Genomic DNA, 21,096 nt, shown 5'->3' on the forward strand with positions numbered 1-21,096 from the left:
GCAACAAGATCCATGTGGCTCAGATGGAGCCTAAAGCTGAAGATTCTGGAGAAAGAACAGAAATATCTTTATATTCTGCATTAATCGAAAGCTTGTCTGGGAGAAGGAGCCTCGTGAGAGAAAAAGAATCACAAGAGTGAGGGGAGGGCCACTTCCCAAAAGGGGAAAATTCTAGGAGGCAAAAAAGAAGCAGATGTCTGCTGCACTAGGGAAGACCTTGAATTAAAGATAATTACATTGTTCTGATGCAGGATTCTTAGCCAGTATTCAGAAGAAGCAGGACTATCATTTAGTGGGAAATCATCTCTGGTACTTTAAGAAAAAGAGATAAGTGAAACAGAATTATTTTGGATTACCCAGTTAATTTTGGATTTGTATATTTCTTACCAGGCAAAATTAATAGACATCTAGGGTCATAGGTTATAAAAGCAGCTGGCTGACTGAGTTGCTCAGCACTAACTAACCCTTCTTCTCTTCTCCTCTGTGTCAGCATATCTGGTCAACAGCTCCTCCAAGGCACCAACAGCCTTCACAATGCTCCCAGGTGCTTGCATAACAGAATATAGTCATAAAATCAACAAATTTACATTAAATTTCTCTTAATTTACAGGCCCTTCTGAGGTCAGGGTGAGAAAAGGCACAATTTCAGAATTGAAGCTTTAATGGTGGGCTTTGTCCTGTTTTATTATCGTTTTTATTTTAAATAGATTTTTAGAGAGAGAGGAAGGGAGGCAGAGAGAGAAAAACATAGATGTGAGAGCAGAACATTGATTGGCTTCCTCCTGTACGCCCCCTAACAGGGGGATCAAGCTCACAACCTGGGCATGTGCCCTGACCTGGAATTGAACCAGAAACCCTTTGTGCACAGGCGGGCTTTGGTCTGAATTAGAGATGGATTTTTCCCCTCCAAATACTCAGAAATCATGAATTACCCTTTCTGCCTGATTGAAAACCCCATCTTGTTCAGGCCTCTGGTCCCAATCAGAGTTGCAGAAGTCTCCTGGTTTCCCAATTAGACTGTAGTGTCTTCTTAAAATCTCAGACTTCTCTTAGTACCAGGAAACGCTCAGATGTTTTAGTTTGGTGTGTGGTTAGAGGAGGAGGATATCTTGGGAGAAGACTCTGTTCTATCATATCCTACTGGGGCTGGTCCAGGGTAACCTAATCCAAAAAAGTCCTCAGGAGGGAAAGTGAGAAGCCACTTCACTACCAGAAAGTATGGGGCAGAAGCCACTTATTTGCAAACAATTTCTGAAAAGTGTCAGAGTTGCTCATAATAGTATCCATAGCTCACTTACTAGGTTCTTACTATGTACCAAGCACTATTCTAAGCACTCTAGACACAGTATCTCGTGTGATCTCACAACCCTTTGAGGACACCCACGGTCACACCACTAGTTATGGCAGAAGCTAAAATGTGAACTCATACACTCATATACTCTGGCTCCTGTGCCTATGCCCTTCATATGATACCTATATTTCATCTAATGCTGATGGGAAGAAACCAGAGAAAAGGCCAACAAAAAGTTGACATATCCATGTACCATGGATTCATGTATAGAACAAATGTTTGTCCTCATTTATGTTTTATAATTTCTATTTTTTAATCTTCAGACACGGGACCAGGTGTGCAGGAGAAATTGCCATGCAAGCAAATAATCACAAGTGTGGGGTCGGAGTTGCATATGATTCCAAAGTCGGAGGTAAAGCAGAGGGCTGTTCCTGTAGTTTTGCACTTTAAAAAAAAAAAATATATATATTTTTATTGATTTCAGAGAGTAAGTGAGAGGGCATAAGAAAAACTTTAATGATGAGAGAGAATCATTGATTTTGCCTCCAGGATGCCCCCTACCACAATCCAGGCATATGCTCTGACCGGGAATCGAACCGTGACCTCCTGGTTCATATGTCAATGCTCAACCACTGAGCCACACCGGCCAGGCTAGTTTTGCACTTTTAACTTGAGTCTTGCATTACCTGGTGTAAATGAGGTGGGGAGGGGGGCTTTCAACAACCAGAGGGAGAAATAGACTCCATACAAAATGTGCTGTAGAACTTGGGTGCGATTTGCAAATGAATTAATAGATCTGGATTCCTAGAAAATGATAGATGAATATAAGCCAATACATATGGGGAGGGGGTCTGAGATGTTGAATAGCTTTTAAAACAAATCTAATTTTCTCTGTGTTCTGATTTAGAAGGTTTTCTTATTGTGTGCTTATTCAGGGAACAAGAGGAGGAAGAAATTTAGGCAAAGAATTTCCCTGCCTCTGAATTCTGCAGTTCTTCATTTCATGGCAAAGAACAGTTTTTAAAAATAAAAAGAATACATGCTTGTTATATTAAGAAGCCAAAGGTTATTTTCAATAGCAAGAATTTAGAATCTCTAGTTGTTTCAGTCGGTGTTTTTGTGGGGAAACATGGTAAGTTCCACCAGGGCAATTAAATAAAGGAACTGTTTACAAGAGTTCAAAGGAAACCAACAAGGGCTAACAGATGTAGGCAGATGTTACCACCTTTAGGCCTAAAGGAGCAAGTGGAAGGAGTCAGTGGAAACTGGAGAGAGAAAGCTGTGGCCATAGGAGAGAATCACGGGACAGGAGCTACAGCCTTGAGTACAACCACCAAGCTATTTCCAGACAAGAAGGAATCAGGGGAGTGAGTACCGCACTCTCCCCTCACCCCCAACCTCCTGCTGCTGCCCTCAGTTGGTGGAACCCAGTGGGAAGACAAGAGAACCCATTGATGCAGTTCCTGTGGAGAAGGGTGGTGGAGACTGGATCCGAAAGAGCTCACAGAGACTGTATTCCTTTTTATAAATAAAATAAATATCCACCTTGGCATATATAAGTTCTCTCTCCTTAATACAGCACACTCTTATATTTTGTCATTCCTAATTACTTTGACACTAATACCATCAAAGTGCCATGTTAATTTAACAAAAATGAAGAAGTACAGATTATGTAATCACCTAGAAAAAGAATTCACTTTTTAAATCATAATAAACTAAGTAGCTATAGTTTATGAGAGAATCATCTGATCTCTTTATTTTATGAAGGAGGAATCAGAAGCAAGATTCTCGAGGTAACAGTTTGCGGCAGTGTAGAGCTAAAACACAAGACTTCTCATTCCAAGTCTATGGATTTTCTTCCATTACTCCACCCTTTGATAGTCTAGCCCCAAGTGCATTTTTATATAATAATTTTCATTTTTAAGCATCTACTGTATGGCCATCACTTATCCAACAACACACTATAGGCAGTGTATCCTGGAAGTTAACAGGACATATTTGGGTACTCAAGTCCTGGCTTCCCAATTTCAATCTGTGTGGCCTTGAGCAAGTCACTGTCCATCTCTGACTTCCATTTCTCCACCTCTACAATGGGGAGCATTATAGGACCCGCCTCAAATGGTTGTCGTAAGGATAGATGAGTTTATACATTTAAAGCCTGAAGAATGGTAGCCGCATATAGTATGTCATCAATACATGTGAGCTGTTATTATTCCCACTTTATAGTTGAAGAAACTGAGGTAGAGAGAAGTTAAGTGACTTGCTCCAAAATCATGCACCTCAAAATTGAGGAGCTGGAAATTTCCCCCAAATGCATTTTTAAACAAAATACATATGACTTTCATGAATCATGTCAATTACATGTTCTTTTACCTGTGCTCCATTGTAAATATAGTGTGAAAATCTGAAGCTGTGCACTCTGTTGCATTATGAGCCTGAAGCCAGGAATAACCAGGTAGCTTCCTGTATCTGTCTAAATTGCTTTTGCCTTCCTGGCACCTGAGTACATGAGTCTGATGATGGGTGGCAGCCTGTAGGAAAGCACCGCGTCTGCCTTCTCCTGATGAAAAACGATTCTCCCTCAGGAACAAAATCCATGGCAATGATTTCATCTTTGAGATTATTTAGAAGAAAAGGAAGCATGTTCCTTGAAAATGTTTCTTAGCAAACACATAAAAGAATGGCCTCTGGGTTATTTTTAATCAGTGCTTAGAAACAAGAGTTATTTTCCTATTTGTTAGTTTCCTATTGTGGGTAGACCTTTGCAAGCTCCACAGTTTCCCGTACAGAGTCATTTGTATGGCACAGGTTGGGCCACAGCCCTTCGTAGTACAGTCATGAGCAGGTATGTCAAGGGAGGGCTGTTTGGTGCCTCTTTCTAAAAGCTATCCTGTCATTTCTAGGTTATTGGGGTAGTGGAGGGAGGTGGGACATTTTGTAATCCACGCGAACCATGGCTACTGCATAGCACAGTTATCTCTAAAAAGCGGGTAAGCAAGTTTGTGGAGGCAGTGATTGTATCTTTCTTTTGTGCTGTTAGTAGCAGGCCATGGGCATTTGGGACATCCAGTGGTTACCCTGTTTTTGACTCTTTTGACAGTCCTTTTAAAAAATAAATATTTAGAGCATTATGCCATTCTAAATGTACATGCTGCTATCAACTTACTATTTATGTGTTTTGCTGTCCAGGCATAAGAATGCTGGATGGCATTGTGACCGATGCTATTGAAGCCAGTTCAATTGGATTCAATCCTGGGCATGTGGACATTTACAGTGCGAGCTGGGGCCCGAACGACGATGGGAAAACTGTGGAGGGGCCTGGCCGACTAGCCCAGAAGGCGTTTGAATATGGGGTTAAACAGGTGAGATGCTTCACACACACCCACCTGAAATGAAACCTGACATGGGTATGTTGAGAAGGGAAGAACATTTAGCTTATATGGAAAGAAATGGTTGTCAATTTCTTGCAGTTGCTTATGATTTGAAATGCTTTCGGAGAGCCAAATCATTCTTCAAGAGGGATAGAAGTTAAGGGTTGAGATATTTTTCCCCATTTGGGTCTGACATCCAACAGAGATTCATTACTCTTAAAACATATACTTTAAAAAATACTCTGGATTATGTACTTTCTCATTTTCCTGCTTTTTTGAATTTTCACACTAGATAAATTACACCCAGACTTCTTTCAAATGCTCTGAAAATGCATCCTTAAATATAACAGAGTGCTACCGCCCGCTCTGCACGTGTCTGGTGGATATGTGTGCCTTGGGCTTATTGCATTCTCGCCAGTATTCTACGGCCTTGTTCTGCACAGGATGAAACAAAAGTAGAAACTCTGGAGAGCACATATTGAAAAATCACAGAAAGAGTAGCCTTGACGAGAGCCATTCAATTGAAGAGTCCCTTTCAATGCAGCTGCAAAGCAGATCTGAATAATGCCGGATTTTTTTGTTCTGTTAGTTAACCAGAAGATTCAAACAGAAAGAAGGAGAGGAAGTTCAAGGATTCAAATGTAGTGACATAAGGCAAGGGGAGAGTGAAAAAAATGAGCAAGTGCTAAGGGCCAGATTATGAGTCTGCATAATAAAGAAAAGAAAGCAAGCCCCAGCTCTGCCCCATCCCAGAGAGGGCCCAGAGAAAGGACTGGCAGAGCCAGAAGCCCGTGGCTTCATAATAGGAAGTCTCACAAGATTTCCAGCATTGATGCTGGAGTACCTAGAGGTGAAAAAGACCACAATAACTGTCTCAGCATGTATTTGTTGGGGATTTTATTGAGGTGTGACAGTGACCCCAATAGATGATAATAGATGTGATATATTCAGGTTTTTCTTTCAGGGGAGACAAGGAAAGGGCTCCATCTTCGTCTGGGCATCTGGGAACGGGGGGCGTCAGGGAGATAACTGTGACTGCGATGGGTACACAGACAGCATCTACACCATCTCCATCAGCAGTGCCTCGCAGCAGGGCCTGTCCCCCTGGTACGCCGAGAAGTGCTCCTCCACGCTGGCCACCTCGTACAGCAGCGGGGATTACACTGACCAGCGAATCGTATGTTGCTTTTGTCTAACTCTCTCTGCTTAGGTAGAAGAGCATGACTTGCATTCACAAGAATCCTTTGGTCAGTACCTTTGGTAAAATTGATTTGTTTAAGCATGATGTCTCAATTGGGGGAGACTCGTCCTTTGCTCACTTGAAAGGCTTGCATATATTGGGAAGTTTTCTCTCTCGGGGATAATTACGCTTCTGCCTGGAAGATGTTGCCTCTCAGTCATTTTTAAACTGAGCCCTGAGAAGCCACCAGTCAGTCATTACCTACAGCCAAGACTCTAAATGTCCAGTCAGCTTGTGTGATGCCTCCCTAAAAACAGCCTTAAAGGGCATCTCAGGGTTGTAGGGGCTTTATCACCCTGTACTTGTTGGTTCTTTAATAGCAGGGATATGGTCTGACTTGCCCTTTAGCAGATGATAAAAATACAGAGCATACACCAGCTATGTCTCCTAAGAATAAACGACCTGCAGGAAAATAACAGGCTAAATTTCCCCTGAGGTGAACTTCTCAGCATCCAAATAAGCAGCTCAGGAAGGGTATATGCTCAGAGAGCACCTCCAGCCCACGTGTGGCTGTGCCTTCACTTCCATGAGTCAGACTGCCAAGGACAATTATTGGATTTTCCTTCAAGGACATGATGAGGAAGGGCCACGTGGAGCTTTGAGAACAGAGAGGCACTTTAAATTTAAAAATTTAAAACTCACATTTAACTTCTGACACAGAAAGAGCCAACTAGCTAAAGTATGTATATTCTAATCTCAGTGAAAGAACAGGTCATTTAGATGACTAGAATTTGAAAAGTTTGCAAAATTCATGTTAACCGCATCTCAACAAAATGGTCAGGATTACTGTCCTCTTCATACTGGAACACGATTCTGGAATTCTGCCTGCTTCTGTCAACTACTCTAATTTAGACAGTAAAACTGTGGTCTCAACTGAAAAGCACTGGCCTCCCTCTCATGCCCGTATTTTCAATTACACAAATAATAATGACAGTCTGCCCAGGGATTCTTTTTTTTTTTAATCTATTTTTTAGACAGGAAAGAGAGAGAGAAACATCCATGTAAGAGCGAAACATGGATTGGCTGCCTCCTGCATGCCCCCTACCAGGTATCAAGCCCACAACCCAGGCATGTGCCCTGACAGGGAATTGAACTAACAACCTTTTGGTACACAGGATGACTCCCTGCCGACTGAGCCACTTCAGCCAGGGCTACCAAGGGATTCTTTATGGCGGGCATATTTTATTGCCTTTGAAAGGAGCGTATCAGACATATTTTGCTGTTGTCCCTGTATGTGTCCAGAGTTGCTTTTGAGAAAATGGTCCACTATGCATTTCAGAGTCACCATTTCACAGACTGTCCCTCATCTGAGCTGCTCTGCTCTGAAGTAGGAGGAAGAATTTCCATCTTTGTAAAGATCGCTCCTTAGGTAATCAGCCATAGAGACAGATGGTGAATTCTATTTGAGATGGTGGCAATAAATAGTCTTTGTCTTGCGCAAACCTCTTCCTCAGCAGTCATCTCTGGGGGCTCACTTGCGTCAACAGGTAAAAAGGGCAGCCTTGCCTCTGCAACCCTCGGAGGAGCAGAGCCACCACCACTGGAGAAATTCAGCCACTCCAAGTGGGAAGCCAAAGGAGGTGATAACAGAACAAATTATTTTTTCACACCTCCCTCCCACACATTGAAATCACTAGCTAAAAACCAGAGAGCAGGAGCCTGGGAGGGTGTCTTGTCAGTAATCCTTTGGCCCAACTACTTGCTCAACCAGCAGTACTGTGGTTCTTCAGGCAGACCGATTGGAAGTCTCTTTGGTTTCTTCCCTTCATCTCAGCAACCTCTTGAATTAAGCTAAAATAAGCCTAGGTAATTCTTTACATTCAATAATATTGTGTAAAAATGCTTTCATAAGCAGGATCTCATTCCAGCCTCAGAATCTGAGTCAGGAAATGCCAACTTCATCTTACAGATGGGGAAACCAAGTGCCTTGCCCTTGGGATACATCTCCTGAATAGCAGTTTTAGAATTCAGTGTACTAGATCTAAGTCTAGCACACTTTCCATTTGGAAAAAGCACCATTTTCATCAATGTGCAGATGTGGACACTAACTCATGGGCATCAAATCACATCAACAGTGAGTGCAAACTACACACTAAACAAGTTTTGAACAAGTAGTTCAAGTGGCCAAAATCAGAATGGCTTTACATTCTTGTACCGAAGAGGCAGTCAAATGTCAATCTGAAGGCAACAGGGAATTTTGCATGAGGCAGAAGTTCTAAATATGCCAGACCAAATACAATGGATCTGATGATTAATGGGCCAGCATGATTCACAGTGATTTTGAAACAGTCCCTTTTTTTACAGACAGCATTTCGTTTGGGAATCTCAGAGCAGAAAATATTCATAGTGGGAGTACTTCATCCCCCAAAAAGGCACTCTGATGCCAGAATTATAGACAAGTTGCATGGAGAGGAGAGTGAACTAAAATATCAGCAGATGGCAAGCATCCGTCTGTGGTTTAGAGAAGGAAGCAGGGAATCCAATCAGCTCAGTTTCCTAATCATAGCAGATGCGGCCCTCGGTATGGTTTCCCCCAGGGACAGGATCACACTCCTCACATGTTCTCCCATGTTTCTCTCCCCTCTGGCACCACACAGACGAGTGCTGACCTGCACAATGACTGTACAGGGACCCACACGGGCACCTCGGCCTCGGCACCCCTGGCTGCTGGCATCTTCGCTCTGGCCCTGGAAGCAAAGTAAGGTCCAGAAAGCTTCTAATCACCATTACTAAGGCTGCTTCTCCTTCTCCTTTTTAATAACATGTATTGTTTTCTGAATACATGGTTACAGTAGAAAACTATAAATAATAATAAAATAAACTCTCTTCCTGTTAACATCTCGATGTAGATTTAGTACAAACATATCTTACAAAACTGGATCTTCATATATACATTATTTTGTGATGTTTTTAAATCCTCCCTATAATATGTTAAGAGCATTTTCTCTTGTGTAAATCAATGTTCCTTGACCTTCAAAAACTCATGGTCTCCTCCAAGTTCTTCCACTCAGCTTCAAAGCCTTCTCACTTCTGTTTATTCCCACCAGGAAATATTTTATACAGATAATTTCTGTGGGTAGTATTAGGATTGATAAGTTTATAAAACATCCTTTTTTCATATTATATAATCCCGGTCTTAGAGGAATGAGAATTAAAAACAATTTTTTTATCTTTTTGTAATATTTTATTATATAAATGCAGATTTTATTAAAGTTATCTAATCATGCTTAAACACCCTTGTCCATAAATATTGGTTGTTATCTCTGATAATTTCTGCAGGATAAACACTCCCAATTGGAATTTCTGGGTCAAAGGGTATGAATATTGCAATGATTTTAATACATATGGACAAGTTACTGTCTAGAAAAACTATAGCACTTTATATTTCCACCAGCATTATATGTGTGGAAGTACCATTTTCCTAAACCCTTATTAAAGCTACTTTTATTATCTTTAAAAGTTTTTGCTATTTTGATACATGCAAATGGTATCTAATCTTCAGACACTTTTATTTCATTACTCAGTATTTTATATTCTTTGGCCATTTATCATCTGTAATTGCTTGTTTATGGCCTTGATTTTGTTTTATGCCTTAGTTTAGTTTTGTTGGTTAGACATTTACCTTTTAATTTTATTTATAAATAATTTTAAGGTAATTAAGTTAATATATATACAGTTACATTTGCCTGTCTTTTTTTAAAGTTTTTTCCTTTGTTTTTACACTCAGAAAAATATTTACAACCCAAAACTAGATTAAACATTTATCTATATGTCTTTTATTATGATTCCTTTACCATATTTAAGTCCTAAATCACTCTGGAATTTATTTTAGTGTATGATGTTAAAAAGGGATTTAACAGCAAAGTTTTTCCCTTATAATAATGACCCAATAGTCTATACTTAACACAGAGAGGAAAAACCCAACTGTCTCACACTGTAGATCCACAGCTTTTTATTTGTCCTCATTTCTAGTTTCTAGTATTGTGTGGTGAGAAATATTTAAATGTCAGGTTAGGTGCTGTGGTTGCATGATCAAGAAAGTGATTAAACTTTAAAATTACCATTACCCTTCCTACTAAGGAGTTTATCTTAGAACAGTGGTTCTCAACCTTTCTAATGCTGCGACCCTTTAATACAGTCCCTCATTTTGTGGTGACCCCCAACCATAAAATTATTTTCGTTGCTACTTCATAACTGTAATTTTGCTACTGTTATGAATTGTAATGTAAATATCTGTGTTTTCCGATGGTCTTAGGCTCTATAGCAGTGGCTCTCAACCTGTAGAACCGCTAGCAGGGTCGCCTAAGACCATTGGAAAACACAGATATTTACATTATGATTCATAACAGTAGCAAAATTACAGTTATGAAGTAGCAACGAAAATAATTTTATGGTTGGGGGTCACCACAACATGAGCAACTGTATTAAAGGGTCCTGGCATTAGAAAGGTTGAGAACCACTGTTTTAGAAGAACATCCATATTCTCTAGAGAAGACAAAGCAGTCCCCTCATGTCATGTTCAGTAGATGAGGTTCACAGTAGCAAAGAGAACACTTTGTCTCATGCCACAGCTGGAAGAGCCCAAAAGTTGCTGAGTCTTTGCCTAAGAGGATTAATCCAGAGTAGCTCCAGGAGCCCTGGGGCACCTGCGGAGCTATGATTTAGTCCCAGGTATCTCAGCTATGAGATGGCCACAGTGGCTAAGCAAGACAGGCCTAGCAAAACTCATACCAAGAGTCTACCTACTTGGATGGGCTGGAAAGATGTCTGGTAAGGAAAGAGCAAATCTGGGAAAAGCCTGTGCTATCAGCCGGTACACTGTGCTGCCTCCCATAGCCCTCGTGCAGAGGAAATGTTGAATGGTAGCTGCTCATCCTCTCAAACAAAGGGAAGTTAATAAGATTGAGGCTGATAAAGGAACATTGTTTTAACTCTCTCTTGTTTTATGAGTTCCTCATAAAAGACTCCTTGTCACAAGCAAACTTCTTACTATGTTGCATTAAATATGACTTAGCTGGAGCACTGGGGAATGAGAAGAGGAGAGGGAAAGAGAAAGAATAGAGGGATTTTCTTCCCTAGAAGAGTGTTTCTCAAACACCAGCTTAGATAAAAATCACTTTCGGAGTTTTATGTAGTATGCAGATTCCCATGTCCCATTGCCATCAGCTCGGATTCAGAAGTTTCTGGTATTTGGCCTAGGAACCCCCATTTTTAATAAGTGACCCAGGCAGTTTGAATGCTAGTAGTTAGCTTTACAAAATTTTGAGAAACACTGCTATAAAGAGTTAATTTACAACTGTTTTTTTCTGCAACCTCATCTAGCTGTAATTGTGAAGATGTCCATTCCAGTACTTAATAGGCATCAAAAAGATAGGAATTCCTCCAATAAATGCCTATGGTACCATTATTGTCATGTAGTGAGTATATGTTAGAAAGATGGCAGACAATAACCTCAGTCTTCTGTGGTGAGAGCAAAGGAATCAGAGTAATTTTTAATAGAGAACACAAATTCTGTAGTGAAACACTGAATCCCTTGACATGTTTGGAGGTATTAAATAAACAGATGAACCAATCTTCTATTTTCATTAAAGGCTGGAGAAATGAAAATAAACTTTCAATGCTGCATGAAACCTCTGAATAAACCACATCAAAGAAATCCTTGACCCAGTGGGTTGTGAAATATTGGAAAGTCTCCAGATTAGGAAATCTTCAACATACTGGACTTACCTAGTTGTGATTAGAGGCAGAATGAGACAGCCTCTAGGACTCTTTCACTTTAGAATTTTGTTTCCAATTACTTTACCTACACTCTTCTAATTAGAAGCAATGCTTAATTTCAATGTTTAATTCCACAACCCTTATTTTCTATAAACATATCCTTGATTTGTAATCTAATGCAGCTTTAAAATTTTTAATTATTGTGGTGCTGTTGAGCACTAATTAACAAAGGGAGGCTATCAGGAATGGAATGTATGATTATTAGCAGCTCCTTTTCATTTATGAAATGCAATCACACAAATGAAGAATAACTCTGTTGGGAAAATAGGCTTAATTTTCCAAATTGCATGGCAATGAAACCCCCTTGAATATTTTGTACAGACTAGGTAAAAGAAAATTAAAAAAAACAATAAAACATGCAACTAAATGTAAAACAAATGTTCTACTATAGAAATATAGGAAGTCTATGCTTTTTGTTTGATTATCAAGGCCCTGCCTTATGCTTCCTTAGTACACTTCCTCATCCCAACCTCCAAATACCTGCTCACATAGATGGTCAAATCAGAAAGCGGTGAGTTGCCCAATGATCACCTTGATAAAAGGCTTTTTACCTAAAACTCCCTTTAAAGGACTGGGAAGATGCAAGAATTTCAGTAAAATGCTTTATAGGACAGAATTAATGTCTACATTCAAAACATAGCTATTTCTCCTCAGCTAGTTAATTATTCCTAAATGTGGGATGGCCAAGTTGGAGACAAGATGAGGTATTTATGATACTGGGCAGATAGGAGATCTGAACAGTAAGGAATTCTGGAGATTATTATACTCATCCCTCTATTCTTATAAATAAGTCAATGCAGGACCAGGGAAATAAAGTGACTTGCTTAAGTCACACAGGTCTTTGGGAGTAGATATAGTGTAATATGCCTTTTATTACTCCCTATTCTGTCCTCCATGATTTGAAATGACTTCTAATTGTCTTAGTTATATGCTTGTGTTCTTTCTTCCAACTCATTATTTTAGCTATAACATAGAACTGGTTAGTTTTTTTTCCAAATATGAATATAAAATAATGTTCTACCCTGATATTTTGATTCAGTAGGTTTAGGATGGGACTTGGGAATTTTCAATATTTACAAGTGTCCCGGATGACTATGGTGCAAGCAATCTGGAACCCATGAGAATCACTGAACTGGAGTCTTTCTAAGGCCTCCATCAGTCACTCTCTGGCTGGTATGTTTGTCAGGAGGTCAGCTGATATGAGAGTGAGTCTACTGAGCCTCTAGGCGTCAGAGTAGCAAATTAAAGCAATAAACCAAAAATGAAAGAGTTAAGCCTTTAATCTCTTACCATGCTGGCAAAGTCTAAAATAAGAGGAAACAATGACTACCCTAGTCCATCCCCACGCCCCCAAGGAATGGTGCCCCAGTTAAAGGTCAGGTGAAGCATCACATTCATGAGGGTATTCTCACTGTTGAGGAAGCCCCCCACCCCCAAGGCTCTGGTAGTTATATGGATTCTTGGAGGGGGAAGAGGCTTGGGGAAGGCTAGGAGTAGAAAAGTAGAGGGGAGGAAATGTCTTCAAGGTTTCTCCCACTCCCCCCATAAGGAGGCCTTAGCAGGGGAGACCTCTGCCCAAGGTCTCAGATAAGGAGACCTAAAGAAAGAAGGTGTGAGGGCCTAGGAATGTAAATATGGGAAGAGTTTGACCAAGTGGAGGAGCTGAGTCCTTGGCTGCAACTCCCTAGAGAGACCTAGATGCATGGGCTCTGCACCCAGGCTGATGTGGGAAGGGAGCTTCCCTGTGAGGCCTGCCAGGTATCCTTTGCAATACCTACCAGAAGACATTTTAACCAATATTCTATTGACTCTAGGGAGAAAACAGCAAACTGAGCCAGATTTCCTGAAGGTGATAAGATAGAAACCTTGAGGACTAATGCTTGACTGGCTTAATAGACACAATGCAAGTCTCAAAGCTAAGGGAAAACTTGAGATCTTAAAAGACTCTACTGATTAATTGCAGTAAGTTTTAAAATTGTATTTGGGGGCTAGTTAACATGTGGTCACATTCAATCATTCAGCCAACCAATATTTACTCAGCTTATACTCTGTGCCTGCAATTCTTCTGAGTGCTAGGTATGCATCAGAGAATAAGACTGATTAAAATCTCAGCCCTTCTCATGGCTAAATCTAGCAGGGGAGACAGACATTAATGATATCCAAAACAAATGTATTGCCCAATATGTTAGAAGGTTATAAATGCTATAAAAGAAAACAGTAGAGCAGGAGAATAATGCTCAGGAGCATGTGGGAGAACTGAAATTTTGCATAGGGTGATGAGGAAAGGCTCTATCTGCATTATAATAGACCTAACATTCCTATGATTATCTTGATATTGTTGCTAAATTAATTGTATCAAGACTTCTGGTTAAACCACTTCTTTGATCAAAATTTCTCAATGATTCCCAATTGCCCAAACGATAAAGTGTAAGGCCCTTACCTGGCAGTCAAGGCCTTCACCATCTAGCTCAGTACTCCTTATCACCTCTTCCTGCTCCAGCAAGCCAGACTATCACTGTACTTGGGCCACATCATGTACTTTGCCTCCCCTCCCCGCACCTCCCCCCACCCTCCTCACACACACACAGGTTTTACTCCATTGCCTCATTCTCTTTTTTCTCACTCTACTTCTTGACATTCTACCCACTCTTTAAAGTTCAGCTCAAATATTTCCTCCCAGCAAAACCTCTCTAGATCTTCCCAACCTGAGATAATTATCTCTCTACTAAACTCCTGCAGTGCATTATGCCATAAACACATTATTCCGCAGATATATTATAGTAATAAAAAAATAACCTTAGTTCTTTTACTGGAGTGTAAGCTTCTTAAAAACAAGAACCACCTCTTTAAATATCCCCATAGTATTAAGCATAGTGATCTTACAAGAGTGATCTCAAGTAGCTAAGAGTTTCTTGACACTTTTGATACATAAAGAAAAGAACCAAAAACTATTTGAGTAGGAAGACAGCCCATATCTTTAAAATCTGAGTCTTCTCAAGAAGAAAGTCAAGGACTTTGTTAATAATGCTAAAAATGCCAAGGATGTTAATGGACAGCAGAAGACTGGAAGAATGAAAGGAGGTGCTGTCATTTTTATTTTTGCTCCAGGTAAATTTAACTACTTAGGAATCATAAACCAAGTCCTATTTTTCTACAATGCTGAAGACAAAATTTTACTAATGATAAGAACTTAACTTACATGGTATGAGGAGAAGTTTTCCATACTGTATTTTGATTTCTAAATGAAAAGACATACAAATAGTAATGCTAGAATTACATTAAGTACAGTTACAAAAGTTACTTCATAATTTCTGAATAGAAATGCTTGTTCTTAGCACTTGCTTTTGCAAGGAAACTTCATTTTGTCCCTGAAAGATGTTTTGGGTCACTTTCCATCCAGTCCAAATCTAACCTGGAGAGATATGCAGCACTTGGTTGTCTGGACCTCTGAGTATGACCCACTGGCCAATAACCCTGGATGGAAAAAGAATGGCGCAGGCTTGATGGTGAACAGTCGGTTTGGATTTGGGCTGCTAAATGCCAAAGCTCTGGTGGACTTAGCTGATCCGCGAACCTGGAACAGTGTGCCTGAGAAGAAAGAGTGTGTGGTAAAGGACAATGACTTTGAGCCCAGGTAAGTGTCTCAGGAATTTTGAATAACTGTGTGCCCATGGCACTATTTGATATATTTGTCTAATTTTTTTCTCACCGTCCTTTCTGAAGTAGATGGACGTAGCATTTGCCAATGTTCGCTGTGGGTCCAGGGGGAATATTGAGATCAAAGATCTGTAAATCATATTAGCATATTTGCATTTTCCTCTCATAACCTACCTACCATCTAGCATTAAGTTTAAGGTGTACCATTGTTTTATATAGCACTAAGAACAATCATAGCTAATTAAACTATTATCAATCATCAGTTTTAAGATTTATCCCAAATTCAATGATAAAATGTTGAAAAAATGCATCTTAGAATTGATGAAATACAGTACTCGCCAACCAGTATTATCCAGACCTCAAGAGCCTCACTTCATACCACAGTGCAGTGTGATTCATCATCTTTCTTCCATGAAGGAACCTTTATCATACTGCTTTTACATAGACCACATCTGACCCACCACATCTAGCCCCAGAAGCAGAACCTGCTATGACTGTCTTGTTAATTCTATCACAACAATCATGATTATACTGAAGACCCACTCACACAAAATACCCAAGGGTAGAAGGCCTGGAGGACATGTCCATTGCAATAATAGACCACTTTTTGATGGGTCCAAGGCAAACCTGCTTGAATTCGATTCCACAGTAAACAGCATTTTTTTCAAATACCTGTGTTCTTTACTATTTTTTTCTTTTTATTTTATTGTGGTAAGAACACTTAACTGGGTTCTGTATTCTGTTCCATTGGCCTATATATGTCTGTCTTTATGCCACTACCATACTGTTTTGATTATTGTAGCTTTCTAATATATTTTGAAATCAGGAAGTATGATGCCTCCAGCTTTGTTTCTCTTTCTCAGGATTGATTTTGCTATTTATGATGAAACTGTAGAATTGTTTTTTTTCCTATTTCTGTAAAAGCCTTACCATTTTCTATGCATTAAAATTCATTTATATGTAGCTAATCCAGAATTAGATTCTATTCATAATAGGGAGAGACAACAAGCTTAGTTGAGTATCAAGTACAAGACTGATGTGTACATATTTGTATAAAGTGTAAGGAAGAAGAGATACACTTTATTCAATGGAGATTCATTAATATATTTAGAGCCCTGAAAGCTAATGGAGAAGTTATCATTGAAATTCCAACAAGAGCTTGTGAGGGACAGGAAAATGCTATCAAGTCCCTGGAACATGTACAATTTGAAGCAACAATTGAATATTCCCGAAGAGGAGACCTTCATGTCACACTCACTTCTGCTGCTGGTAAATTTTCTTTTTAACTTAAAAAATTTCTTTTAAACCATTTGTTTAAATTTAAACTCAATTACTTCAAATCAATAAGTTTTTGTTTCTTTATAGAACTAAGTCTCCCAATAGATATTTCAGGTCTTAAAAAATATGCTTCTCCCCCGCCCCCCTCTTGTTTTAACATCAGAATTCTGCCCTGCTCATTCCTACGGGTCCTTAGGTAAGCAAAGAACAAGGTCTATTCAAATAATAATGTAATTAATAAGCCTTTCTGGAGTTAATGAATACCATAATATACATTTTCAAATTGTGCTCATTTTTCCAGGTCACTGATCTATCATTCTTTTCTCTCAGGTAATGTTAGTGAAAATTACTCTGATAATTAATTAATAAAGCTGATAGATACATCAGACAAGGAATCGATTGAAAAACTGAGAATTCTGATCCATGAAAGAGGGTTGAGAAGACTAACAAATTTTCCATAATGATATTATTAAGGCATATGATGTGATATATGGGCAGTTGCTCTTTCCTGAGAGGGCACTAAGTTAGATGAGAGTCTGGATGGGAAGAGCTTGTGAACACAAACCATAATCCATGAGGAGAAGCTGTCCCAGCACTCTTCCACATTCAGTCTCTGAATAAATTCCATGTCTGTAGGTGATGTGTGAGGAAAAATGAGCTATCTCTATAATTTACTTCCAGGATATGAACTTCTTACAGATTTGAGTAGGTTCTGTTAATTTTGGAGTTACGCTTTCTAGATATCTTGGAATTGTCCTGAAAGGTTGGTGGACTGATTTTTCATTAATGGCCCTGTAGCTTTTTTGACCCTTTCACTTAGAAAGTAATATTATTTATTGTTCTTTAGAAAGCTTGGATTTGGAAGTTTAATTACCCCTTTTTTCTAGTTTTATATGACAAGAGATAATTAAATTAACATAGCTTTTTAATGTATACACAATATTGTAGACTCAGGCACCTATTAAATTCTCAAAACTTCCTCTTATATTTCAAAATGACAGTTCCATTAAAATGTATTTTAGGTCTTTGATTCTCTTCTTTAATGTAGTTTGTAAATGTAGTTCTCTGAGTTCTTCTTATTCAAATAAACCTTAATATATTCATTCATTATTTCGTTTTCTACAGTATAGATTGAGAACTTATTATATGTCAGCTAATGTGCAATGTACTGTGGATAAAAACATTTGGAGGGTTAATCTCTCCCAGCTTTCATTTTCATTAACAGATGCTATAGTGTGTCCTATCAGAGCTGTTAGGACATTTATTAACTTGTATTTCTTGTATGAAAATAGGAACCAACACTGTTCTTTTAGCTGAAAGAGAGCGGGATACATCTCCTAATGGCTTTAAAAATTGGGACTTCATGTCTGTTCACACATGGGGAGAGAACCCGATAGGCACCTGGACTTTGCGAATTGCAGACATGGTAAGTAAGAAGGAAAGGCTATAGAAACACAAGCTTACTTTTAAACACATTGAAGGAGTTTTAAGGTTGGTGTCATCATTCATCAGGGCCCTAAGGAACTTTGATCACTCTATAGTTGAAGTAATGAAAAGATGCAGTGTCTCAAGTCCTGCCACTTGGCTACATAGATTTTAAAAAAATAAATAAATTTGGCACTGGCCATAGAGGAAGAAAGAGAAGATATTCTGATATACAGTGTGATGGACTGTGGGACAAATCCAAGTGTCCCACATGACCTACTCACCAGAATGAGCTATATTAAAAAACATAGCCTGACTGGCATGGCTCAATGATTGAGCATTGAACTATGAACCAGGAGGTCATGGTTCGATTCCTGGTCAGGGCACATGCCCAACTTGTGGGCTCAGTCCCTCATAGGGGGTGTGCAGGAGGCAGCCAATCGATGATTCTTCTTTCTCATCATTGATGTTTCTATCTCCATCTCCCTTCCTCTCTGAAATCAGTAAAAATATATTTAAAAAAAAAAAAACATAGTTAAATGCTAGGCCATCTTTGCCTATGACACTTTGCTGGAGTCACATGAAGGAACTATTACAAATATTTACTTGCATGTGTGAGTCAACTTAGCCTTTTATATATATAGAATAAACTTGCTTAATTAGACCTGCTTACTAATGTAGCTAAACTTTTTCCAGCCCAGTGAAGCACCCCAACTTCTCTTTCAGGTAATTGTCAGCAACACAGCAGTAAATATCAACACAAAGCAGATTATTATTATAGATCACGCAGGGAGAACAAAGGGTAAAATATTTAACTGCAGCAGTGTTTGACTATATTCTGTGCAGTGAGAAAACCTGAAGTCATTTTCAAGGTCCACCATTTCTTACTTCTTTCAGTTGGGTCAAGTTTCTAAATTTTCTAAAGCTCTGTTTTCCAGCTAATGAAAAAGAAAATAGGATTCTACCGAGTCTCCTATCTACCTACTCAAGGATTTCTGTGAGGATCAAATGAGATGAGGCACCGGAAAATGCTTCACAGACATTTGGTTAAGGTGTAAAATGTTTGCACCTGGCTATAAAGCAAGTCATGTTCCTGGACTGAAGAAACTCCAAGGAGGCTAGTTGCTAGGGAGAGGAAGCCGTGCATTGCTATGTGATGTCATTACCTGGTGCCCACAGCAACCGTTTCTGGCCTGGGCTGGGCTGTGGGCCGCATTTTGTGCCATGGGGTCTTGGCAGCATTGGCTGTGATTTGGTGGGCTGTCACTCCAGGGTGATGAGGAGGCCTGTGTCCCACTTGGGGGAAGCCAAGTGTTGCTTTGTCAGCTCCAGGTCCATGGTTCCATTTCTTTGTAAATGGCCAGTGCACGTCATGGCAGTTCCTGTGTTGAGCACCTGCCCCCTGGTGGTCAGTGTGTGTCATAGCAACTGGTCAGATGGTCAGAGGGACACTTAGCATATTACCCTTTTATATAGAGAGATTTATTTTTATTGCTGAAAGTAGTGCAGTTGTCCTCCTATTTCCTCCACTGACCCTTCAAGCCCACACCCGCCTAAATAACTTTTTAAAAAGGAATTATTCCTGAAGATATCAATTAAATTAATACAAATTCCTGAAGATGTCAATTAAATTAATACAAATTCTATAGTTACTGTTACTTTTTTCTCTGAGAATACCTTTCTCCTAATGATAGCTAAAGTTGTAATTTAGAATTTGGCAGTTGTAAAAATTCCTGCTCTCTTGGGGAGAACAAGGAAATGTTCTTAGTAGGTTGTCCTGTTCTTGAACGTGGACTCCACTCTGTAAATCAGTTTCACCATCAGGAAACTAAGAAAATCTGTTTACCAAAATAAGTCTGCAAAATTTTACTTTATGTTTTTGATTATTTTTTAGACATTTTAGATTTTAGCACATTATTTTAAACATAGTTTTTGAGCCTCTGAAAAGTATTATTATTCCCATAAATGTATAGTTTTTAAGGGTTGATTAATGCTGAAGGCTATTTGTAATATTTCATTGAGGCTGACTTCTTTCCCCAATGGAATGTTTCTAAACGTTGGTAATTGTTCAATATAATTTTATTTATAGGTGTACAGTCAACTTTTTAAGAATACATTCCATATAGAGATTAATATAGAAAGTTCTGCTTTTTTAATTAAATGAAGCAATTAATCATTTTTAAAAAAAATCCTTGAGCCTGTAAACTGTCAATTTTCACAGCAAGAATAAATTCAGTGATTTTTTTTCTTGTTTTTTTTCCTTTATTATCTTTTTAAAAATGTGTGTTTTTCTTTTTTCTTATTGGAGTGCCATTGGTTAATAAGATTATATAGGTTTCAGATGTACAATTCTATAATACATTATCTGTATATTGTATTGTGTGTTCACCACCCCAAGTCAAGTCTCCTTCCATCACCATTTATGCCCCACCAGTGATGTATTTCTTTTCACACAGAGCTCTACACATGGAATGCACAAAATTTTAAAATTAGATTTAAACTATGAAATTCTTTTTTGATAGTTTGAAGGATCTTGTTTTATGTTACTCAGAACACACATTGTTGCTTTCTTCTCTGAGAATACCTTTCTCCTAAAGACAGCTAAAGTTGTAATTCAGTATTGGCAGTTGTAAAAATTTCTGCTTAAAATATATATGCTTATTCATCAGTCTGGAAGAATGCAAAATGAAGGGAGAATTGTGAACTGGAAGCTGATTTTGCATGGGACCTCCTCTCAGCCAGAACATATGAAACAGCCCCGTGTGTACACATCCTACAACACCGTGCAGAATGACAGAAGAGGGGTGGAGAAGGTGGTGGACTCAGGGGAGGTCTGTGCGGCTGGATTCTTCTTGGCATGCTCTTTTTTTGAACTGTAAATTGACAATGTAGTGATTGAAGCTGCCCCTAACTTGTCAGCGGGGAGTGAGTCAAACATGGGTAGGAAAGAAAGGGAATGGGAGTGGTAAATTGTTTAGTTTCCGTAGGATGAAACTCTATTGTTTTATTCATTTATTCATTCATTGAGGATTTGGAAAATAAAATTAATAAATTCA

General features: G+C 39.0%; 1 protein-coding gene across 1 annotated transcript in view; it reads left to right on the forward strand.

The window, feature by feature from the left end:
* The window catches only part of PCSK1 (proprotein convertase subtilisin/kexin type 1), a 40,989-nt gene that overhangs the window by 16,537 nt on the left and 3,356 nt on the right, over positions 1-21,096 (forward strand). The window contains exons 6-13 of the mRNA XM_080677976.1: positions 1,615-1,703; positions 4,481-4,653; positions 5,627-5,839; positions 8,500-8,600; positions 15,081-15,314; positions 16,449-16,606; positions 17,908-18,041; positions 20,710-20,871. Of these exons, the coding sequence (XP_080534102.1) occupies positions 1,615-1,703; positions 4,481-4,653; positions 5,627-5,839; positions 8,500-8,600; positions 15,081-15,314; positions 16,449-16,606; positions 17,908-18,041; positions 20,710-20,871 (1,264 nt within the window). The remainder of the gene's footprint in view (positions 1-1,614; positions 1,704-4,480; positions 4,654-5,626; positions 5,840-8,499; positions 8,601-15,080; positions 15,315-16,448; positions 16,607-17,907; positions 18,042-20,709; positions 20,872-21,096) is intronic.

Source organism: Plecotus auritus (genome assembly GCF_963455305.1).
Source record: "Plecotus auritus genome assembly, chromosome: 7".
Classification (NCBI taxonomy): Eukaryota; Metazoa; Chordata; class Mammalia; order Chiroptera; family Vespertilionidae; genus Plecotus; species Plecotus auritus.